Source organism: Alternaria novae-zelandiae (genome assembly GCF_023758075.1).
Source record: "Alternaria novae-zelandiae strain BMP 2774 chromosome Unknown scaffold_10, whole genome shotgun sequence".
NCBI classification, from domain to species: domain Eukaryota; kingdom Fungi; phylum Ascomycota; class Dothideomycetes; order Pleosporales; family Pleosporaceae; genus Alternaria; species Alternaria novae-zelandiae.
In genome coordinates this window covers 510,286-533,303 of record NW_026056970.1, presented here as the reverse complement: position 1 = coordinate 533,303, position 23,018 = coordinate 510,286, and the positions used below count along the sequence as shown (strand labels likewise).

The window sequence follows — 23,018 nt, the reverse complement described above, 5'->3', positions numbered from 1 at the left end:
TACTAAATAATATCCGATTAGCCCTCAATGGCTCTCAGAGCAGTCCTCGTCACAGGTGCGACTGGTAAACAAGGTGGTTCAGTCGTTGATGCCTTGCTCAAAGCGAACGCACCCTACGAAATCCTAGCAGTCACCCGGAACGCCCAGTCGTCATCCTCCAAGAAGCTCGAAAAGAAGTCGTCGAGGATCAAACTCATCACTGGAAACCTCGATGCAGCCGACGAGATGTTCAAGGCAGCGAGAGAGTCCACCAAGATGCCCATTTGGGGAGTCTTTAGTGTTCAGGTGAGCATATTTCCAGCAATGATAGTCGAGCTTTGCTGAATCCTCCTACAGGCGCTCGGGAAGAATGAGGAGAAGCAGGGAAAGGACCTTGTAGATGTGTCTATCAAGAACGGTGTATCGCACTTTGTCTTCTCTTCTGCGGATCGAGGCGGTGCAAAATCAGACTCGGATCCGACAACCGTCCCCCACTTCATCACGAAACATAATATCGAGCAACACCTCTTCTCCGAATCCAAGGAAAGCAACATGACATATACCGTACTACGACCCGTAGCATTTTACGAGAATCTGACTCCAGATTTCTTCGGCAAGGTGTTTACAACGAGTTGGGCGATCAAGCTGCCAAAGGAGAAACCTCTACAACTTATCAGTACTAGTGACATTGGGTTCTTCGCCGCCCAAGCGTTCCTCAAGCACGATACTTCGGTATACCAAAACAAGGGTATGTCGCTAGCAGGGGACACACTTTCGTTTGAACGATTCAAGGAGACTTTTGGAAAGAGCACGGGTGAAAAGCTTCCGATGACGTACCGGTCTGTCGCGGGGGCGCTGTGCTGGATGTCGAAAGAGCTTGGGTACATGTTCGATTGGTTTCGCGAGAAGGGGTTCGGTGCAGATATTGAGGAGTGCAAGAGGATGCATCCGGAGATGAAGGAGTTTGAGACTTGGCTCAAGACGGAGAGCTCGTGGAAGAAACGCTAAAGAGCAATGGACGTAGACGTGGGATGGCAAACTTGACTTATCCAAACACATAATATGTTCCTAGTATGAATTGTAGTACATTTCGATCACTCGTAAACATCATCGAAACTCCTCCGATAGCAAGAGTAGGGAGCAACACATACTACTCGGTCGACCTTCGTTTCACTTCAAAGTCTCGACGCTTCTCGTCCAGCTAACGCCATTCCTTCCTCACCGTCAACAAGTACGCACCATCCTTCTCCTCCCCTGCCGCCATTGCCGCCAATTGCCGCCTTGAAGTTAGCTTTCGCGTACTCTAGAACTTCGGCATCGAAACTTCCAGGCTGGAGCCATACAGCAGGAATTCCAGCCTCCTTCGCCTCTTTGAGCAATTGCTTCGTCACTGTAGGTGGCGTAATGACCGACAGAGAATAGCTGGATGCTGGTGGGTCCTGAAGAGCTGTCGGCGACGGCACGGTTGTGTGGGCACGGTTCAAGATGGTAACACTCGGGCTTCGCGGGTTCAAAGGCGTTGCGGGGAGGGAGTGCTGGAGATACCAAGCGAATACTGTGATATCGTGTTAGAGATGATAAAGATCCAGGTAACACTGGGAGAGGATATTCTAGCGTACTCTTATGTCCGTATTTGTGTGGGTCGGAAGACGCGCCAGCGACAGCAAAGCGTGGGCTTGAGAAGAAAACTTTCAGGGCAGCCTCCATTTCTGCGTCGCGCTTTTGACCTCGCGTGGTCGGCATCTGAACGTTCTATATATCGGACGGTATGCGTTTTACTTATGAAGAGTTGCATTGTCCTGGTGAATGGTACTAGGCTAGGTGGTGCCTTATCGATAACGTTCTATAGCCGAGGCACGCGTCACGTCATCTTCTGCACTTGCATTGGTGGCATCATCGGTACGCGCGCCGTTTTGCTCCTGCGTTTTTCAGCATGCTCACACCATGAGATTACGTGGTACTCTCTGACAATGCGCGTCAGTTCTGGTTTTGCATTGTTCCTACGTCTATCGAATTGATAAGGACACTAACATATTCCAGCGGCAAAGCGATGTGAAAGCTCCAAGGAGACGCGCGGGATCTCGACACTCATCAAAGACTCGTGGATTGAGTCATTTCTCTGCCACTCCGCCTTTCTTTCCCCTCTTGGACCTGCAACATTGAGACCCTCACTCCACTCTTCGACGCTTCCTTCGCTTCTTTGCTCCTCCATACCTTGTTCCTCGTCCTGAAATTCCTTGGCTTGCTCTGCTTCCTTCACCATCTCGGCCGCTGCGGGAGCTCGGAGCACAGGGTGTTCCTTGTTGGATATATCGATTACTGCCAGCAGATCTCCCTTTCGCGTTCGCGGATAATCATCGCATGCGCCCTGCCACTGTCCGGCTCCGACAGCCTCGTGTGCAAGCCGCTGCAGCTGCAGTGTATCGTTTGTGACCCACTCGATACTGGAAAATGGCTTCTTCCGCTGCAAACGCGCAGTTACAGACGGCAGGCAGGCAGCGATAAGCATAATTAGGCCTCCGATGGAAAACATTAATATAAGGCCGAGCACGTTGAACGAAGTATAGGAGTCACTTCGGATCTTCTGACTACCACAGAGCGCTCGTGCTTCCGGAGACGTGGGCGCTGAAAAGAATGGCACAGCCTCTGGGACAGCTGGACCGGTCGCTTGGTCGAGTATGGCTCGTTGTAAGTCGGCCATCGTGAATTTGAACCAATGCTCCAGTTCCAGCTCCCACTGATTGTCTGGTAAACCACCCTGCCCACTATCTGAGACATAATCACTCGCGAGAAGCGATCCGCCCTTGAGCTGTTTGACGAGTTCATGGAAGCCACCTGCCATATCTCTGATGGCGCGTAAGGACCAAAGGAATCTCTCAGAATCTTTGGGCTGTGGAAAGAGTGTTGAGGAGGCTATTCTTGTGGCCTCAAATATACCATTCAGCGGCGTACAGTTTTCGACTTCTTCTAAGGATGGCCGGCAAAACTGGTATTGCTGAACACATGCTAGTGCTCTGATTGGCAGCTCGGTAGCATAAGAAGTCTGGTTCCCAAACTTCTTACCGCGGTTGACCACCTTGTCCAGAGCTTCAAACCATAAGTCGGTGACGGGTTCGAGATACCTGATATCCTTCATCTGAAGGAAGTACACACCGAGGTCTGCGTCAGGAACTTCCAGTTCCTGGATTGGCCGCCAGGCATCGTTTGAAAAGACTTCGTCGTTGTTGATAACGTTGTAGCGTGTGACGGCACTTGTACGCATGCTTAGTTGTAGAAGTATTTGATCGACGAGAAGGACTTACGAAACCGAGTACTCGCTTCCCAAAGGTCCTCGATGAGTGTTCGCATCAGCAAATTGAAGAGTGCATTCAAGGTCGTTGCTTTCACAGAAACCTTCATTATAGTATCCATACAGGAACTGAACACTCCAATGGGGTTGCGTTGAATTTCTGTATGTGTACCCCTCGCTGCGTATTGGGGCACATTCGTTAACGGTTCGATAGAGAAATCTTGAGGAAGGCGGCGAATTGATACCCAGATCAGAGTGACTATTCAGGAACCCGGAATCCAAACGGAGGGCAGCTGTCGGAGAATGACATATCTTGTTCTTGCCCGGGAAGGGGCAGGAAATGCCAGTCGTGACCGTCACAGGGAGAGTATCTCGGACGAATTTGCGGCAGCTATCTGCTGACCCAGACTTCCTATAGCAAACTGACTCGTAGTTGGCGCTTGCTCTGGTCCTACTGGCAATATACGATTGAGCTACGCGGTAGTTCTGTTTGGTGAACAGGGAACTGTTCAATGTAGCGCACCTGTCACCAACGAGAAGAACCTCGCCACCCCTCGTAGTGGCTACTCGCGAAGAGAAAACTCCGGCTGTGCTGAAAGCGCAAAAGGTCGCTAAGCTGAGGACTAGTGGTAATGACACCGATCTGAGTAACGCGGGCGGAACCACCACCTTCCTCCAGGCCCAAGACATTCTTGATAGTCTCCATAAAGCCGCTGTACTGGTCTCTGAGTTGCGAAGTATTGCTTGCTTTTGGTGGTACAATGCGCTTTGGGGTATTTTGCGGCTCATGTTTTGATGGATGGCGAACGAGACGATGGTCCAGAAACAGGTTCCAGTAAAAGTAGTGAACAGCGCGAGGAAAGCGATGAGTAAACCGCCATTTTGAAGAGTCGTCGTGAGTGTGAGGCCGGCGATCGAGCCATGCGACCAATTCGTCCAGACTCCAAGGTAAACTGACTCGTATTCGGATGCCATGGTATCTAGGTGACGTTTTAGGGTGACAAATATTATCTTGGAGATGTACAATAGATATACAGGGTCTTTTTAACGATTGGAAGTAGGTTATTGGTAATAGTATACAGTGTTTTTGTGGAAGGTATGTGTCTAGCTATCGAAGCAGATTGTAAAGAGTTGTGCATCGCCAGAACACGATAAAGTACGCAATGCAGCTCATAACTCTGCTACCTGCTGTCTCTTCTATATTTAACGGACGAGATAGCGTCTGATAGAGCGGTTGCGCGAACATACTTGTCGTTAAGATGCTTCCACGGTGTAGAACGAACCATTGGAAAGGTAGAAGCGACTTGCAGCGAGGCGCAGTTTGTTGCGATGATAGCATTATCCGTATTGGGTAGTAGGCCAGAGCTAAGATCATAGGTTTGTGCTCTTCGAAGTGGGGGCGGGGAACGCGGAGAGATGAGAGGACGAAGGCACAAGGCTGAGCAGCGAAAGTCTCACTGCTTTTCCCACACGAAGATACAGACGTCAACTGTATGGGCTACATATTCCACATTACCTGCGATTTAATGCAGTGGTAAATGTTGGGAGGTTTCTTCACCGCACAATTCCATCGAGTTTCAGCTCATGAGGTTCAAAGGCCTTGGACACCGTGGCAATGGCGCCTGCGGATGGGTCAGCCTTCCCTGGATACACAGCATCATGCATATTATTATAAGCTATGATGTAACACGAAGACGAAGGAGGAGTCGACACATGCACGAAAGGTTGATTTAAAATAGCCCCAGAGAATGAAAGGGTGCTCCCATGAAAACAATACTGGCATAGGGACCGTCTTCATTTGGGGGCTGAAAATTAGCAAACCATGGACTGATACCGAGAATAGTAGATCTGCGAATGTTGTGCGACAGCCGACGGCCTATCATACCGCAGATAGCGCAGCTACCAAGGCTGCACACCATCCTTGTTGATAACTTTGCCGCTATCTTCGTCTCTATTCCCTTCCACAACATCCTTGATGAACACGCCCCCAATACTTGGGTCGCCCGCACCCCATTTCTTCAACATTTCCGGCCCCATGCCTCCCAATCCCGTAGCCAGAAATCCGGGGCTGATGCCAAAGACTTTGACTCCATCGACGCTAAGACTTTGTGTCCAGTCTAGCATCATCATGTTCATCCCAGCCTTACTCGAGCGATAAGCTGTTTGGGCCATGGATGGTGGCTTGGGCCAACCCTTTGGCGGCGGTGCGTTCATGAGCTTGGAATTGAAGCTACTGGAAGAGGTTTCGAGGGAAGACAGACCAGAAGTCACGAAGAGAAGCCTAGGGTGTTTGGAGGCTATCAATAGGGGCGCGAAAAGATGGGTCACTACTTGGGTGGAAGTGACGTTAAGGGAGTAGCTTCTGTTCCAAGCTGCGCGAATGCCTTTGGGGCTAGGGTCCTTGCGCATGATGCCATCAAAAGATCCGCCTACCACACATCAGTCTGCCGCATTGGAGAGACAGAGAACAGCACATACCGGCATTGTTGATTAGCGAGTCAATGTGACCATAATTGCTCTCGATGTTCTTGAATGCGTTTTCGACCGACGCATCGTCCTCAATGTCTATTTGGACAGGGACGATATCTGACTTGGACTCCAAGACTTCCTCCTTGAGCTTGGAGATGGCATCGTTGGCTTTTTCGAGAGAGCGGCTGCCCATCAGGATGGTGTGCGGTTGTGGTGAAGAATACAGAGCCTTTACGGTCTCGTACCCAATGCCAGTGTTGCCGCCCGTGATGAAAACGATTGAAGAGTCTGCCATTTCGTTTGGTGTGTTGCGATACAAATCTGTATACTAGTACAATCCGAAATATCTATGAACAAAGTGTCACGGTTTTTTCGTTGTCTCGTTGGCTCGGGGCTCGTTAGCTCTGTCCCCCTCTTTATACTTAGGCCCGAGAAGAACTTCGTGGGCTTCCTCGCCCGGAGTTAGGAAGATGTCGCCCGGAGTTAAAGCTACCCGCATCGCGCGCAATCGCACCTTGTGCCAGCTTGACACCTACCCGTAGACATTGAAATGATATTTGACATACAACTTGTGACTAAGAAATTCGAAGGATCGAAACGACATACGAGGACGAGACGAGAGAATTTCTTCTAGCTAAGTTGCACCGCGACCACAACGTAAAGTGATGACGTCAGGCCAGGGCGTGTTTCTGCATCATGTAGGTAAGCGATTCTCAATTCCGGATTTAAGGTGCTGATGTTTGCCGAATATTGTCGTTGGTGTACATTCGCGTTGAACGATTCTTTGTGGACGCGCTGATAACGAGCACTGTGCAGACGAAGAAGACAATTCACTCAATGATCATTATGGAAGATGTGTTACTACCTCATGCTACGAACTCTTAGAGACTGTCGTCTTCATAACAACGGCAAGTAGGATCTGTCTGTACATATGAAGAAAAGACTATGGCAGTGGAAGAGACGAAGAGACCGTTGACTGCTCAAGTGCTTCCACGATGAACCAGATTAGCGACTTCCATCATTGTTGAAGTTGCTGATGAACACGACGAGTACAGCGCAATATGCCGCACTGGCACCAAACAGCTCGTGCCGCTTTGCCTTCGTCACAAGTGACATGGCCGCCGAGAACAGAAGCGTGAAAACAACCAGGATACCGACGGCGTCGAAGGTTGAGTTGCGGTCACCAACTGAAGTCAGCTTATACATAGCCACGACTGGTAAAACCAGCAATACGAAAATTATGAGCGTGATTATCAGCCCGACTAGCTTTTCGATGCGTGAATGCGAGTAGTAGAAGATGCACTTGTCGCTTGTCTTCTTGCGAAGCTCTTCAGTTGCGAATAGTTTCTGGGAGGATTAGACTTGAAATATACGCCGATAGACAGTAGCGGCTTACTTGAGTGAGCCCACAATGTACTCTCTGTAAACATGACTCGATGAGACCATCGAAACCTGACCACTCGCGGCCATGTCGAAGTGAGACGAGATCTTCTTTCCGCTTTATGAACTGCTCCTCCACTTCATAATTTAGTGGTTTCACGTTGAAGAACCATGTTCGAAAGCTTCGATAGTCGCGCTTTGATGGACGCTGGAAAGCGTTGAGGTCACGAGCTCTTGAGAGTATTTCGTCTATAGTACCGTAAGTTATCGGGTGCTACACATGCTGTTTTGATACATACCATAGTCGACAAGCTTGGATCTGATATTATTGATCAATCCGGCACGCACACTGTTAGTCTTCTCCCGCTTGGCCTGCATCAGGTCGCTGTTTCTTGACATCAGTCGTTTCCCGTCACCATTGTGGAAATCAATCTCGTCCATGTCGGAAAGTTCTTTCTCCATACATCGGAGCTCGTCTTGGAGTTCCAGGATAACTCGGGAGTGTAGATAGTTGAACCCACGGTATATGGACCAGCTGGACTCGCTGGATTGGAACGCTGCTTGTTGCGGGTAACCCTTCCTATACTCCTCCACTGCCGTAACTTTAGCATCTTTGTCAACAAAAGACACGTTGTCTGAACATACGGGGTATCGTTATAGTTTCTCTGATGCTGTTGTGTTTGATTTGAGCAGCTGAAAATTTGGCTGCTTTGGTGTTGGTGTCGTGAGGATCTAGCGACTTCTTTCCTGTGTCATTCACCGTGAAAGTTGTTGCACGACTATCGCGTTCCATCGCCGTATCATTTGAGTCTTTTGGAATCGAGATTATACCCTTTTCCAAATCAGGCATGTCGAAAAGAAGAGTGCTGGGCGAATGCATCGTGGATTGGTGTCTACAACGACCGAAGCAGCAATGTGAGTATGTCAGTGAAGCGCGGGATACAAATAGATGGGAGGAGGCTAGTGTTCTGAGGAACTGCAATACTTTTGTAGTGGCATGATTGGGAAGGCTGAGAATACCCGCAGATCACAACAGCTTCGAGCTGGGACCATCTCGCGGGACGTTACCCAATGGTAACCCTGAAACGTGCCCAGGTGGCAATACCGTGAGCGCCTCAACCACTCTCCAAAAGACTTTCTTTAAACCATTTGCCTTCTTCCCAGGATGTATTCGTGAGGGCATCGGTCAGCTGATATTCGTAGTGATCAGATACGAGACGCGACGCAGCGACGTCCAAGGTCTTGTGACTCTTCCTGGTACTTCCATCGATCTTTGTTTGAGTGATCAACATCGTGACGCTATCGCCTTTGCTGAACTGCGCATCACGCTACCCGTAGTTATCACCCATTAACATTGTTCACATCTCAAGATTCATTGCTTACCATCATAGGGTTGCTACTAATGCGCACGCCCGATTTGAGTCGCTCGTTGCCAGAGGAGGTTTCCTAGAGTCAGCGAAACAGAACCGGTCAGCAATAGACCCAGTCAATGATGCCTACGTGGCGGAGCCCACGAGGTCTCACCTGGTCCGACATTTGGAGCAGTATCGTTGGTAGATCAGCAGATGATAGATGAGCACTCCGGTCGCTTCGCCGTAATGATAATGCCTAAGGCAATAAGGTAGTTCATAGGCGTACTGGCGCCCTCCAAGTCTCAGGCTTCCTGGGTTGTAAGGCATACCCCAGGCGACACTGTCCGTCCTTATAGCCCCGAAGCACGCCAGTCTGGGCCGTTTTGGGAGCTTGAGCCTCAGGTTCTCTGATCGTTCGGACGGCTGACTTGATTGCTACCGTGGTGGTGGGTCGGCTACGATTGTGGTTGGAAGAATGCTGATTGCGGCGCGATCCGCAGGACGAACGTCGGGGTCTGACATCCAATAAAAACGAAGGCAAAGTGGGCAGAATACAAGGCAAACCTTGCCTTATCGTTTTTCGATTGCTCGGGGCTAAAACGCCTATGCTGTGTACTCAGGTAGGTATGTCAGCAATGCCACAGGACACAGGTGAACGTACCGGAAGAAACACAGCCCATTGTGGTGCTACAAAAAGAGGACCGAGCCCTCAATGGCCGCCCTAAATTTTGAGAGTTGCACGGGAATCCGCCATGACGACACAACAGATGCTGTCCGACGTGACACCAGAGCGAAGCGAACAATTGGCCGGCTACAGTCCTCCGCCGATGAAGATCTCGCGTAAGAACTCCGCCAATGTATCGGATGACGCAGCCACGCGAAAACAAGAAGAGAGCCGAGACGCTCTGAGGCAGGCTATATTCCAAAAGACCGCCAATGAGGCTTTGCAAATACCAAATGGCTATCTCAAAGTTGCAGTGAAAATCATTCGCTGGAATGAGAACATTGACGATTTCAAGGGCCACGCTGAAGAAGTTAGTCCTGCCGAATTGGCTAACGCCAATACCACGACTACTTACTGACCTAGATGCATAGATCGCGCGACTGGAACGCATTTTCCGAGACAGGTTCGGCTATCAGTGTTCCGTACATTCCATCGACGACAACAAAAAGCCCCAGCTCGACATCAACAAGGCTATTCTGGATCATGTGTTTGAGCACGATGACCCACATAGCCTGCTGATATTCTACTACACCGGACATGGAGCAGAAGATGGCGAGAAACTACTCGAGCTGTCAGCGTGAGTTTGACCCATCGATGTCTCGTGTCAATGCAAACTAAAGAGTCAGCTCCGAGACCATCAGGCTTACTGGGCGGCACGAGGCAACAGCGAGCTGGCCCAAAGCGGAAATTCCGATTCTGAAGGAAATGCAAGGTGACGCTCTTGTTGTACTTGATTGTTGTATGGCAAGCCTTGCTGCCAAAGGCAGAAACCTAGGAACGCGGACCTATCAGCTGTTGGCAGCAGTATCGGAAGATATGAAAACTTTTGGTCCAGGCCCAAGATCGTTCACTACAGCATTCTGCAACTCTCTCGAAGAATTGCTAGATGAAAGAGATGGAAAACCCTTTCTGATGACACAACTCGTCGAGAAAATCAACAAGCAGCGAAAAAGACAGGCATGTCTGATGTGGGATCGACTCAGCAGCTATAAACGTACTCTCCAGCTGGTACCCTTGCATCAGCATCAGACACAGGAGCGCGAGGCGGCCTTTCAAACGAGTGACTTGGAGAAAGCGTCCTTAGGTCTCCGATTCTCCTTGAAAGAAAACGACTTAAGCGACGAGCTCGTCCAAAAGTTTGCAGAGCATCTACCTCGCATCTGCCATGACATCGGACTTCCCCTTCGACGTATCTACTGGGAGGGCATGGCGACGAGAAAGCCAGCTATGAACAGGATTATCGAGCCTCTGAACGACGAAGATTATGACTATCCAAGTGACAGCGTACGCGATGCTACAATCAGGACATTTTTCGGTGCCGCTACACATCTGAATACCCGCGTCAGGGTGTTGAAGGCGCTGAAAAAGAGGCGCGAAAGTCGTTTACTGAGTCCTGAGGAAACAGGTGGAAGCCTCGTGCTCTTCGCTAGAACAATGATGCTTGTCTCCATAGGTTTGGCAGGTGCATTGCTCTTTACGGAGCGTAAGGAGAGATACATCTTATTCGGGACTGCGGGGATCGTGGCGTTGGCTTGCAAGGCGTAGTGTTTGAAGTAGGAGCTAAGAACGCATGGAAAGAGGTGACAAGACGTGAACACACCGGTAACTTTGAAGTAGGTGAGCTTGGTGTTATGACAGCTCGGTCCAGACATCAACAGACTCGGTAAATCGCCGTAGTCAATTTGCAGCAGCTAGTTGCTTAATCTTGCGCGTGACCTCGTGACGGATGATCTACACGCTTGGCTGAAACAGGACAGCTCCGCCGCCTATCTCCGCATCATCGCGTCAACCCAGCCACCGTGCCAGCTGCCATAGACGTTATCACAGTTCTTGCTAGCATCTACACTCCAGCAAACATGAAGTCAACGACTATCTTACTACCTCTGTACACTGCAGCCCTTGCAGCTGCAGTTTCGCATCCCAAGGACCCCCAGGCGGTCCTGCAGGAGCCTCAGCTTACTATCATCGAGCCAGACGAGTATCTTATCGAGCTGTCTCCGGGCGAGACAAGATGGGTTACCGAAGATGAGAAGTGGGAGCTGCGTAAGGTATGACATCCCAGCACCGACAGCAGATAACGTGGAGCCTACCGCTGACACGATGCAGCAAAACATTAACTTCTTCGACATCACGCACAATGAAGAGCTCGGCACGCTCGACCGCCGGTTCAAAGCTGAGAGCGTCAAGTTCCCCGAAAAGCCTGTACACAACGAGACCATCGTTCCCCTGCTCAAGAAGCTGGAGAAAAACAACATGCGCGAGCATCTCGAGACCTTCACCTCGTTCCACACGCGATACTATAAGTCCAAATATGGAGTCGAGAGCTCGGCATGGCTTCTTGGCCAGGTCAACAAGACTCTCGCGGATGCAGGCGCTGTCAAAGCCTCCGTGAAGGCGTTCCCTCACCCATGGGGCCAGTCCTCCATCATCGCCACCATTCCTGGCAAGAGCGACAAGACAATTGTCATCGGCGCTCACCAGGACAGCATCAACCTCTTCTTCCCAGCTCTCCTGGCCGCCCCAGGCGCCGACGACGACGGCAGCGGTACCGTAACTATCCTCGAAGCGCTGCGCGTACTCCTCAAGTCGGAAGAGATCCTCAAGGGCGAAGCAGACAACACAATTGAGTTCCACTGGTACTCTGCTGAGGAAGGAGGCCTCTTGGGATCGCAGGCCATCTTCCAGTCCTACGAGAAGGAGGCTCGCAAGGTCAAGGCTATGCTTCAGCAGGACATGACCGGCTACGTCCAGAAGACGCTGGATGCGGGCGAGCCTGAGTCTGTTGGTGTCATTACTGACTTCGTTGACCCCGGTCTCACCGAGTTCATCAAGAAGATCATCACTGTCTACTGTGGCATTCCGTATGTTCTGACCAAGTGCGGTTACGCTTGCTCAGATCACGCCAGTGCGTCCAAGGCCGGCTACCCGTCAGCCTTCGTCATTGAGTCCGACTTCAAGTACAGCGACAACAAGATACACACAACCGAAGATAAGATTGAATATCTGAGCTTCGACCATATGCTTCAGCACGCGCGTATGACGCTTGCTCTGGCGTACGAACTTGCTTTTGCGAAGTTCGACTAGCGGCGATGAAGTAGGATAAGGTTTACTTCCCGCCGTCGACATGGATATTTCGTAGTTATTGCACGAACAGCCAGCGGTTTTGCAGTCATGAATCAACGTATTGTTAATGATCCTCCAAAACATCGAACACTCCCTGTGGTGTCTATGCATGCGTCTGTCGCTGCATATGTGATTCGGCGTAGGGCGTGCGCGCTAACACAATGCCCTAGTGGTGACCTGTTTACCCTCATCCCGGAGCCGCGTCCGCATGGCTAGCTGAGATTTCCGAACGGACGTTGCTTTCCCACTTTCTGATCTTTCTCGGTCTGGCCAAACACATCCCCAGTTTCTAGATACTATTCACACGTTGTCGTGGTCACTACTTCAGACGAACAAGATGAGTGCATGCAGGTGCAAGCAGAATCGCCAGAAGGAAGATGTATGGCGAACGTACCAACAATTACAAGAGTACGCTCTTCCCTCCACCTTGGCGAGTACATGGATTGATCTACAAATAGGGCTATGCAACAGACAAGTTCCATTAATAACAAGCTTCAAGAATTGAAAAAGGAAAGAATGCGGCTTCTGGTCGAGAAGCGTGCTCTATACGCGAAGTACGTGGAAGAATGCATTGTTTTCGCTCTCAAACGTACAACACACTAACGTATTCCTCCAAGGACGTCGCGAGCCACTGTAAGATCTCACAGTCGAGCTTGGAATATGGTCTTCTGCGATGAGATGCAACGTCTCTTGCCTCGTGAGAGACGCGAAATGATCTATGAAGAGCTCTGGAGCGCGAATGGCGGCGCAACCGCTCCTGTGAACAAGTCCTGGAGCCACCTGTGCGACCTTGTAAAGGAAGACTGCTATTGTAAATTCGGAACTTTGGAGGAATGTATGGGACACAAAGCAGCTCCACACTTCATCAAACAGTCCTACGTTGGAATTGAGACCGCGCGCGAGGCGCTGGAGATGTGGTACAAGATGGTACCTGGAGGATCGAATTACCGCCACCTCTTCGCAACGACGCTTTCTGAGGCAAACCGGCTACTCACTGCAGATGCTTTCAAAGTTGGTCTCAAGCCTACAGCGGTACTGAGAGGACTGATTGTTGAGGTCCCCGTTAAGGACCTTGTTGCTAGCCCGGCCGAAGCGCAGGCCATGGTTGACCAATTACTTCGCATCGTTCATAAACGCGACTTCCACCTTTACATCCGACTGCCCCAGAGAAACATCCGACTCAACCTCTGGACCCCCATTTTTGAACTATTGCGACCCGTATTGACAGCTTTCAAGGAACACAGTCGGAACATACGCGTTCAGTGGTTCTACCAACCAGACAGGACTTCGACTATAAAGTACGACCTCAACCCACATATCCGGGATCCCGGTGCGGAATGGAAGGAATATTTGATAGAAAGTTTTTTCAAACCGCGACAACAGTGCCTCCAGGTCAGACACAGGGACTATCTGGTGGAAGACAATCCGGATTACGACCCTCAACATCACGAAGATACAACCAACAGAATGAACAACTGCTTCGGCAACGATCCAGAGACGGATTCAGAGGACGGATCTGACACTGGCTCAGATGATGGGTCTACTACTGGCCCTGACGAGGAAAGCCCGTATTGTAGTTCGGATGAGTCGTATGATTCAGATTGAGATGTAGAGACGCGGAAAGAGAGCGCGATAGCGGGGCTTAGTTTGGTACCTAGCACTATGATCTAATCTATGCTAGAGAGAAGGAAATGTTCGTTTCCGTAGGCCACAGGAAACCCAGAAGCAAAGTACGGCTGATTTTAGTCTCATTGTTACTGTAGAACTACTTTGGGGCCCTATCCTGACATGTGCCTCCAACAGGCTTACGTTTGATGAGAAGCACCTGACTGTTGTCCGCCCTGAGCATTTTCCATCTCATCGTCGCTCCTGGTATCATCATAGCTTCCATTATCATCACTTTCCTCATCGTCCTCCTCGTCATCATAGTCGGCGTGGCCACCGTTCTCATCATCCTCGTCACTCGAGTAACGCATTCTGTTCCGCCCCCGCAGGAGATCGCCGAGGCTCGAGTCACAATCGGGGCACCGACAAATCCCTGCCTCATGCTTCAGAGTTCCAGTTTCCATGTACTCACGCACATGATTATGGGGCGGAGGTGCGTTGTATGTGTCAAAATGCATCATATAATCATGGTCGGATTCTTCGCGGTCGGCGATCTCTTCTTGGGTGAGATACGCATCGCTCTTTGGATCAAAATCTGGGCGATTCTCGTCCCTGTATAGACGGTGTATGTCGGGAATCTCGGGTTGCTGACGCGTGTGGTCAGCTGGATGCAAAGTGCGACAGCAAAGTAAAACAAACCGCATCAAAGAAGGCTACTGCGTTCGCTTTCCATTCCTCCTCGGGTTGCGCCATAGCATCCACGATATCGTACGTTACTGTGATTTCGTTCTCATAATCATCCCTCCCTTTGTAATCAAAGGTGGCTTTCACGATCGCCCCTTCGTCCTTCATCACCCTCACCGGCTCTCTCAACGCGTCAAAAACCTCTTTCCAGAGGTTAAGCCTGATGTGCTTCTGGCGGACTTCAATGATGAACCGGAATCCCGATTTGTTTTGGATCTTCAAAAGAGGCTCGGTGATGAGTTCTCGGCGATGTTCTGCACTCCTGATATCGCCCCAACCCTCTTTTCCCGGTTCCAATGGCACCGGTGGTGGAACGAAATCGTCAACACTCATGCTGATTTTCAGCTTTCTTATGAACTGGGCTGGTTCGCGTCCAATGTTGAAAGCGTCCTTGCAAATGATCTCCTGTACACCCTTGGCGGTCCACGCGTAGAGTAGCTCGTGGTGCTTGGTCGCTGCAATGTTGTACCATGACTCCACTAGTTCTGTCGCCATCTCTGGTCCAACCAGCTCCGGGCGCACAAAGAATGGGAGACATAGATGATATGGACAGGTCAGGTCCTTAGGGTTGAGGCACAGACGGCAGGTGCTGTTGATGGTATTGCGCATGTAAACGAGGGTTTTCTCAACGGTATGCTCGTCCCAGACCTGGGCCCAAATCATGTCCCGAACTTCACGAGGCAGATAGTGTTTTATCACCATGTAGTTCATTACTGCGTAGGTCAAGAAGATAGGACCGCCTTCGCGGTGTAAAAGCCTGGCGGCAGAATTAGTGATTGCGCGAATGTGGAAGGGAAGTAGCTGCATGTACATTGGTTCTATTTGATTGCGGTGCAAGAACCACCATGGATGCTTCCAGTACAATTGATGAAGTTGAGTGTTGTAAAGCTTAAGCAATTCCTTGAAAATAGGAGGCTGGTCATCGTCATTCAGATACCTAAGACACAAGTAAGCTTTTCTGTAAGTCTTTGCTACATGACTATAGTGCTTACTCGGAGATTCTGGGGGCGTTCACCTCGGGCGTTTGCATCTCAGTCGCCATGTTCGTGCTGTTGTGAGGTTGATTGATGGTAGCAACGCATTCGAAGTTTGGCGCGATCAAGGGTTATATCCGTTCGCTCCAACGCCAAGACCACCCCTCACGACTATCATTTGGAAGGATGTTCAATCCGATTCCGATAGGAACACCCTTGTCTTGTGGATTGTAGCCACCTGCAAAAGCGGGACGTTGTCCAGGTATGGGGGTGCGCGACAAAGACATTCGATGCGATGACGAACGAATTACATAGGAAGGATCATTCCTGCAGACGATCTTCTTATGCGAAGTAACGCATAAACGCCACTGACAACATGTGTAATCCTAGAAGAACAAGTCTATGATAGAGTCAGGGCACGTAGCATGGTCCTAACGCTCGCGACTCATGTGTGCATGCACAGCACAAAGCCGAGCTAAGAGGTTGGCCCTGCTTTGTGCTACGCGACCGAGCTTTGGGTCAGCCTTACTTCCAATTGAGCATAGCATCAGCAACACGATTAATTGTTCAGTCAAGCTTCCTAGAAGGACATGATGTGTGATTCAAAGAGTTACGGCCCATCCATCTATATGCAGATGTAGATGCAGATGCGAATCGCAGCGGCGACAAAAATCATGAAAAGGTGTGAGTCCGAGATACAGATTCACGTACATGCCGTGTACATGAGTAGAGCAGACCAAATGAACAGACATGGAGTGTGCGACAGATGTTGAAGGAGCTCAAGAGCCCGTGAACAAGCTATACCAAGCCATAGAGCGGTCGAGGCAAGGTGCCACAGACCTGGCTGCCAGTGTTGCCAGCCTGGAGCTTCGCACCCTTTAGGCCAACATAGGCTTCGCGCCTGGCTGGGTTGCCAACAGTGACACTCCAGGTCTTCAAGCCATAGTATACCCCGATGTGGTGTACCAGCCAACGCCCGAAGCTGCCTCCAACGTCTTCCTCGGGTGTCTCAAAGAGCATGAGCTCCTTCTTGGTAGCCTCAGCCTCTGTAGGCGAGCGGAGATCGTTCATCTGCCCGTTCCTTCCAACGAAGACGATCTCGTCGTCCTCGCTATCCGGATCGGCAGGTAGGCCGTCTTGCTCTGCCTTGCGCTCCTTTTCTTCCCAGCCCTCTACGAACTTGCGCACTTCGCCTTCAAGGTCCATGAGCAGACCCTTGGCACCGCGCGATCGCTTCAGCTTCTCGCGCAGCTCCTTGGGCACGACACCGGGAGTCGTGGGCTTGTTGGCTACAGTCTTGGTCGCGGACTTTTGGGCGACGGCGGCGGTCTTGCGTTCGTTGGACTGGCGCTTGAGGCCGGCGTCCCAGAGCGGAGCGAGATAGTAGGGTACATTCTTGGACGTGTAGGTAGGATGGACCTCCCAGTCCTTCGGCAGCGGAGGCTCAGCGTAGGGGTTGTTCAGGAGGCGGTCTGGCTAGAAATCAATTGACGCGCACTTTAAACGATGAATTACTCGCAGTGCATGGGAAGATCAGGAGATGGTGTCGCGATGCGCAAAGCGTCTCCAGCGGAAGGGGGAGGGGCAGACCCTCAACGTACCATTCTCCCAACGCTGCCTGCGCCTTGACCCCTCTTTGCCCCGGAGCAGGGCTTCACGCCTCTTCAAGCTGTCGCGACGGAGTGGTTCCTTGCGATGATAGTAGCCACCCTCCTTTGCAGCTGCCGAGGCACCTACGGGGTGGGCGGCAGCGGCAGGCGCATCATGGTCGAGCGGTATCGCAAGCGTAACCGAGGTACCCTGAAGCGCATCACCAGGGGCGGATATAGCCACCGAGCTGAGCGCAACTGTTGCTTGCTCCGTCCACGCTTCGATGTCGATGGGCTGAGGCGGGGCAGCTGCCTGCTGAGGGCTTGAGGGAATATCGCCGACGGCCATTGTGGTGGCGTTGAGGGTGCGAACTACGGGAGGCGTGGTAGGGATGGGCTTCAACAAAGGGAGATGCTACGAGATCGTAGTAGATAGATATCTGAACAGAGGACAAGGAGACAGAAGTCTATTACCCACTGAGCATGTGTTTAGGGGCAGATGGCGATAAAGGCCGCGGCGCGATAGGAGTCATTAGGTCATGGTCGTAGTTCGCGTCATGCTCGCCAGCCAATCAAGCCGCAAACGTGGGGCAAGCCACATACCTGTAGGTACCATACATGGATGGAGTAGTACAGCAAGAGTCACACGTCTACACGCAGTCATCTCTGCAGTCAAGCAGGCCAAAAAGTGATGGAATAGCTGTTGATAGTCGCCGTCCCTTCAGGGATTACTCATGTGAGCTACGAAGCCGATGCAGCAGCTGTGTCACATGTGAATCGTCATCTATAGAGCTTCCTCCCTCGAATGCTTCCAACCACTGTTAACTTCACAATTACGTTGAAGCTGAATCGGTCCAGACTGTCACTTGTCAGGACCATCATCACCGAAACTTGTGAATACATGGCCTAACGAGGCTGTACGATCATATATGACCATGAGCGCAACGAGCTGCTTCATCTTCCTGCTGATACACCCACGCGTCTTGAGGATGTCTGTTTCAATGTACCGCATGATTCAGACTCCGCTGTTACAGGAGCTTAGTGTACATAGCCTCGTTGTTTGAGTAAGATAACCATGCACAACTGCCAAGTCTACGCCTCGTCTGCCCAGAACTTGTCAATGTCAGCTGGGGTTGTGATGTCGTTACGTTCAGCAAACTCCTTCCAATCCAGGGTTGGCTGATGCCATTTGCGAATCGAGACGAACAACTTCTTCGACGACCTGCGCTTCCCATTCGCACGACGTTTGACTTCCACGAGCGGCCAGTCCGTCTCTTGAATGTCTCCTCCCTTGCCCTGTATAGCTAGCTGTAGGCATTTCGTGTACCACTCCGGTAGTCCGTTGATCTCGACGTCTCTGATACCCCGAAGGGATGCCAGGCTTTCAAGACCGAACATGAACTTCCCAGTGTCTTCAGGAATACTAGGCTTTACGACCTGCTGCCAGGTAGGACGATCGCGCAGCATCCTCTTCATCTTGTCTTGTGAGACGAGCTGGAAATCAACTTTCAGATCTTGCAAAAGAGACTTTTGGTCGGTGTCATCTGCATGCTCTTTCAGAATCTCGACAAGATACTCAAGTCTTGATCGCTGACGCTTAACCGCCCAGTGGCTATCGACATCGGGTATTACGTCGATATGGATGCTTCGCAGGTTACGTAGTAGAGGGAGTCGATCGGGATGACCGAGAGGTCCAAAGACGAACGGGCTCCGTAGTGACTTTGGCCACATGGAATTTCCATGTACAGTAAAGTTGTAGGTATTCGACCCATACATAACCGCTGGAAGCATTAGTACAGAATGATACGAGTCAACGGGATGACTTACACTTGGTCTCATTGGAGACGAATTTACTCACTCGGAATAATTGTGTCTCGACCGTAAAATGGTTATAGCGGCGCACTTTCGTGTTTTTGTAATATGGATTGCTTCCTATCTTGTATGAGAAGTCTTCGTCCTTTCGGAAGGCATTTGTGGTCCAGTCGGGTTCGTTGCTACTCGACCATCCATACCGCTCGAATGTAATTTCCATGTTGTGTGGGATCAGAAACGAGTATACGTGGATTCGCAGTTCCGCCGGAAGGTCGAGCAGGCGGAAGCCTATCATAGATGGTGATGAGTAGTTGCGAGGCGTCTGCTCAGTGTCGTTGGCATGCTCGAATTCGTCCTGGAGAGTAATGACTTCCTTTCCCTTGTATGTCTCGTGTAGGAATTCGACTTCATCAGAGTCTGAGTCGGTATTAGAGGACGTCATTGTTTTGCTGTAACGACGACCTGTGGATGTTGAGATCGTGAGCGATGGCTTGAAATATTCGCAGGAGGCCGACAATTTGAAGTTGATCAGCTTATCGACTGAGCGGTACCTTGGTACTACACAGCAAAGGCTACCTACGCCAAGACCCAGCGTTCTAACGAACCCGCGACCTGGAGCGAAGTGATCTGGGGCGACTGCTGAAGGATTAGTTCTTGAAGACACGAGGAACGAGGAGAATGTTACCAGTGGTAGCGTGATATACACGACGGTAGAAGGCGCGGTGTTGGGGCGGCAATCCAGGCTGCAGGCTGCAGCGCCAAGATTTCCTGCATAACGGAAGCAAACGCGACTGCGCCGCAGGCAAAGGTACAGATGTTGACGCGAATCCCGGGATGCTTGTTACCGTGCAGAATAGGCCATTTTGCGTTGTGCGTTCGAAGGCTATGCAGGGTTTCTCGACAACGAGGAAGCGTCGAAAGTACAATGGCGCTCAAGCGAGCGGACGGGAAGAGACGGGAGGAGATGACTGCGTGGCGACAAATCCAGGATTTATCAGTGTTGGATTTATGAAGAGCACTCATTTATTGCAAGCACACTGTTCTGAACTGCAAGCGTCTGCATATGCACCATCCATCATCTGCAAGTATGAGGCAAGGCTTGAGTCCAATGTGGACGCCATTGCTTGCAGTAGCTGCGATGCATAGTCTCCGAGTATAGCATGACGGTCCAAGAAGAAACCACCTAGACAGCGCGTTGGCCATCTTATGCAGTCCCTGCGGTTTGTTCGTCGCGGGCCATCTCCTCTGCCAGCCATTCGGCCTCTTTCTGCATCTCGTCGTCGCTCCTGGGCTTGCGGCTATCGTTGTCCACAGCAGGAAAGCGACTCTTTCTCTCTTCTTCAGCGAGACCTGCCCCGGCTGCCCTCTCCTTGTTGGCTAGCTGCTTACTGAGGTCTGCGTCCTCGCTCTCCATCATGGCGTATATAGCGTCTGTGCCGCCCTTCTCTTCTAGGTCGTCCTTCTTGCGAGGAATGATGTGTGCATGAACGTGAGGCACGCTCTGGCCTGCATCGACGCCATCCTGTATGGCGATGTTGAGAGACGAGGCACTGAAGACTCGCTCCACCATGCGGGATACGCGTTGTACAGTCAGGAAGAGGTCTTGCACTTCGGCAGCGGATAGATCGTTGAAACGTGGCACGACCCGACGCGGCGAAACCAAGACATGGCCGGGCAGTAGTGGCTTGAGGTTGACTATGGCAAAGGACAGGCGTGTTAGGTGGAAGACCTACATGGCGTTAGCTTCAGCTGCGACTACGGCAGCGGTTGCACGGGCACAACGCACCTGGTTGGTGACGACAAAGGAGCCAAACTTGACGACGTCCTTGGTGAGCGGCATCCTCCCCGTGTGTCGCCTCAGATGGCGTCTAAGCGTCGTCGCAAGCACTGAGGCGCCAAGCAGTCTCAACTCAGCGCCAGCGGGCGACGGCGCACGGAACATTCCTCGTGCGCTTCCATGCACCATGCACGCCATACCTCTTCACCCCACCACCGCCGTAGCGCCCACGCTACACCGGAATCTCGAGGCGAGGCGACCAAAGGGCCCCGTTCTCGGCCCAATCTCATATCGTGTCACATGCTGAGTTGCAGGCGGCGCAATCCGCGTCGAACTGATGCGACGCGTGCTGAGGTGCTACACATCGATTCGCACACCCAGGCGCACGTCCAGCACCGTGGGGACGCCGACGCCGCATCGTGGGGTTGGCCGCTGTCCGCGCAATCTGCAATGACGCCGCCGACGCCCTCTGCCCTTACTCCTCCTCCGCCGGCCGCCTATGGCACTATAAATCTCACATCCTCTGCCTGAAGCCCATGCCCACCTGCACTGCTTGCTCTTATCAATTCCCGTTACTACTGTGGAGCGCCTAGTGGACCCTTTTCACTCAGACCTTTCTGCTAGCACCCTCTGACTCCAAGCTTAGCTTACTTGGACCGCCTACTCCACCAACAGGACACGCCAAGAGGGTCTCATAACTGAGCTTGGCTGGAGCATAGGGTTTCGAGCCCGGCCCGGCTTTCAAACAAATTACCCTCCAGCGCAAACACGCCTCCGCCTCCGCCTCACCCGCTTCTGCCTTTGCACAGACAAGCTACTATTGATTGACTTGGCACTCTGCACTGGCGGCGATCCTACATTGTGCACGACGAGACAGGAAGGATCCCCACAGTCCCACCACGTACGCTTGTTTCTCAAGCGTAGGAACCAGCATCAGGGTTCGTCGTCGACCTTCCTTCGCTCCAGCTATAAGAGGGTCGGACCTCCGATTTTCTGCCCGTCTCAACTCCAATCGGACATAGCATATTCCACCACGTTCCACTTCGATTACATAGCGCGACTACCACATACGCCAGCCCGCGTTCTCGCTGTATCCATCCAACCACGGTTCCGTTGATCGGTACCGCGCATCATTTCTAGGCGACTATATAAAGGGTCTCGGCATCGCTTCTTGCTCACAAGCATAAATTCCCCGACACGCCTGTTCCAGGACCATCCACTACACCTTCCTCTCACACATCCACCCACACAACCTCCACGATGGATATCGCCACCACTTCACGCGCCTACTTCGCCATGCCTTCTCCCACTCCTGAGGAGAAGATCTCCCTCCAGGCCAGCAACACAGTCTACACATACCACTGCCTGTGCAATCATCTGCTACTCGCAACCACCACACCACTGCCCTCCTTACCCAAACGCCAACACACGCGCGATGCCGCACACATCATGCCGCTGCCTCCAGCGCCCACTTCCGGTCGCAACAAGAACGCGGCTTCGCAAGACCACTACGGCCTCCTCCTGTCCACCCGACAAGATCGCCAAGCTGAAATCATAACCAGCGACGAGGGCTTCGAGAAGCGTTATCTGCAGCGCTGCGGACGGTGCAATCTGGTTGTGGGCTACCAGCTAGACTGGCAACAGTTCTCCGTTGATCGGTCCGGCAGGCGCGAAGACTACGTCTTCCTTCTCCCGGGTGGCTTCGTCAAGACGAGCGACATGATCATGGGGAAGACGGCTACCGCACCCGCATCTGCATCCGCAGTGGGCGGCGCAGGGATGGGCACTGTCAATGTCACTCAGGTCAAGGCATAGGGCGGATCCGTCAGCCGTTGAGTCCTGGGGCTCCCCACCTTCCGCTACTCTTCCCCCTGGGGATTACGCACAGTGCTTCTCAACAGAATTTATGGAATCACGATTACGATTACCCTGACGAATCTGGGTCTCGGCGTTTATTGATTTCGGTTGCTTTTTCCATGTCGCTCGGAGTTTGGCCGCGTGGATCAGCGGGACGTTTTTATTTCCTCACCCTTTTCACATCTAGATACCCCATTGGTGAACGCGCAAGGCTTCTCATGCTACAGGAGGAAAGAAGCCTACATGTCTATAAGCACACAGCGTCCCTTATGGATCCAAAAACAGAGTTGCTTTCCCTGTTTACAACAACATCTCACTTGCACATGCGTGACTTGCATTACTCG

At 51.6% G+C, this 23,018-nt stretch overlaps 12 protein-coding genes across 12 annotated transcripts; 5 read left to right on the top strand and 7 right to left on the bottom strand.

The window, feature by feature from the left end:
* Positions 1–27: 27 nt before the first annotated feature.
* Positions 28–987, top strand: J4E88_005552 (uncharacterized protein; the record flags this gene model as incomplete). The annotated part of the gene is made up of 2 exons (XM_049399188.1): positions 28–285; positions 337–987. The coding sequence occupies 2 exons, from the start codon at positions 28–30 to the stop codon at positions 985–987; spliced, it is 909 nt and encodes a 302-aa protein (XP_049254979.1).
* A 1,018-nt stretch (positions 988–2,005) lies between these two features.
* Positions 2,006–3,241, bottom strand: J4E88_005551 (uncharacterized protein; the record flags this gene model as incomplete). Its single annotated transcript, XM_049399187.1, has 1 exon — positions 2,006–3,241. The coding sequence occupies one exon, from the start codon at positions 3,239–3,241 to the stop codon at positions 2,006–2,008; it is 1,236 nt and encodes a 411-aa protein (XP_049254978.1).
* Positions 3,242–5,167: 1,926 nt separating this feature from the next.
* J4E88_005550 (uncharacterized protein) lies at positions 5,168–6,032 on the bottom strand (the record flags this gene model as incomplete). Its single annotated transcript, XM_049399186.1, has 2 exons — positions 5,168–5,697; positions 5,747–6,032. 2 exons carry the CDS (start codon positions 6,030–6,032, stop codon positions 5,168–5,170), a joined length of 816 nt encoding a protein of 271 aa, XP_049254977.1.
* Positions 6,033–6,742: 710 nt separating this feature from the next.
* Positions 6,743–7,558, bottom strand: J4E88_005549 (uncharacterized protein; the record flags this gene model as incomplete). Its single annotated transcript, XM_049399185.1, has 3 exons — positions 6,743–7,084; positions 7,155–7,255; positions 7,417–7,558. 3 exons carry the CDS (start codon positions 7,556–7,558, stop codon positions 6,743–6,745), a joined length of 585 nt encoding a protein of 194 aa, XP_049254976.1.
* A 1,738-nt stretch (positions 7,559–9,296) lies between these two features.
* On the top strand, positions 9,297–9,774 carry J4E88_005548 (uncharacterized protein; the record flags this gene model as incomplete). Its single annotated transcript, XM_049399184.1, has 2 exons — positions 9,297–9,503; positions 9,565–9,774. The coding sequence occupies 2 exons, from the start codon at positions 9,297–9,299 to the stop codon at positions 9,772–9,774; spliced, it is 417 nt and encodes a 138-aa protein (XP_049254975.1).
* A 1,275-nt stretch (positions 9,775–11,049) lies between these two features.
* LAP1 (Leucine aminopeptidase 1) lies at positions 11,050–12,277 on the top strand (the record flags this gene model as incomplete). The annotated part of the gene is made up of 2 exons (XM_049399183.1): positions 11,050–11,241; positions 11,300–12,277. 2 exons carry the CDS (start codon positions 11,050–11,052, stop codon positions 12,275–12,277), a joined length of 1,170 nt encoding a protein of 389 aa, XP_049254974.1.
* A 699-nt stretch (positions 12,278–12,976) lies between these two features.
* J4E88_005546 (uncharacterized protein) lies at positions 12,977–13,921 on the top strand (the record flags this gene model as incomplete). Its single annotated transcript, XM_049399182.1, has 1 exon — positions 12,977–13,921. One exon carries the CDS (start codon positions 12,977–12,979, stop codon positions 13,919–13,921), a length of 945 nt encoding a protein of 314 aa, XP_049254973.1.
* A 200-nt stretch (positions 13,922–14,121) lies between these two features.
* Positions 14,122–15,512, bottom strand: J4E88_005545 (uncharacterized protein; the record flags this gene model as incomplete). The annotated part of the gene is made up of 3 exons (XM_049399181.1): positions 14,122–14,568; positions 14,621–15,466; positions 15,507–15,512. The coding sequence occupies 3 exons, from the start codon at positions 15,510–15,512 to the stop codon at positions 14,122–14,124; spliced, it is 1,299 nt and encodes a 432-aa protein (XP_049254972.1).
* A 925-nt stretch (positions 15,513–16,437) lies between these two features.
* J4E88_005544 (uncharacterized protein) lies at positions 16,438–17,577 on the bottom strand (the record flags this gene model as incomplete). The annotated part of the gene is made up of 2 exons (XM_049399180.1): positions 16,438–17,111; positions 17,241–17,577. 2 exons carry the CDS (start codon positions 17,575–17,577, stop codon positions 16,438–16,440), a joined length of 1,011 nt encoding a protein of 336 aa, XP_049254971.1.
* Positions 17,578–18,320: 743 nt separating this feature from the next.
* J4E88_005543 (uncharacterized protein) lies at positions 18,321–19,482 on the bottom strand (the record flags this gene model as incomplete). The annotated part of the gene is made up of 2 exons (XM_049399179.1): positions 18,321–19,009; positions 19,056–19,482. The coding sequence occupies 2 exons, from the start codon at positions 19,480–19,482 to the stop codon at positions 18,321–18,323; spliced, it is 1,116 nt and encodes a 371-aa protein (XP_049254970.1).
* A 762-nt stretch (positions 19,483–20,244) lies between these two features.
* J4E88_005542 (uncharacterized protein) lies at positions 20,245–20,880 on the bottom strand (the record flags this gene model as incomplete). Its single annotated transcript, XM_049399178.1, has 2 exons — positions 20,245–20,769; positions 20,827–20,880. The coding sequence occupies 2 exons, from the start codon at positions 20,878–20,880 to the stop codon at positions 20,245–20,247; spliced, it is 579 nt and encodes a 192-aa protein (XP_049254969.1).
* A 1,197-nt stretch (positions 20,881–22,077) lies between these two features.
* On the top strand, positions 22,078–22,632 carry J4E88_005541 (uncharacterized protein; the record flags this gene model as incomplete). Its single annotated transcript, XM_049399177.1, has 1 exon — positions 22,078–22,632. The coding sequence occupies one exon, from the start codon at positions 22,078–22,080 to the stop codon at positions 22,630–22,632; it is 555 nt and encodes a 184-aa protein (XP_049254968.1).
* Positions 22,633–23,018: the final 386 nt, after the last annotated feature.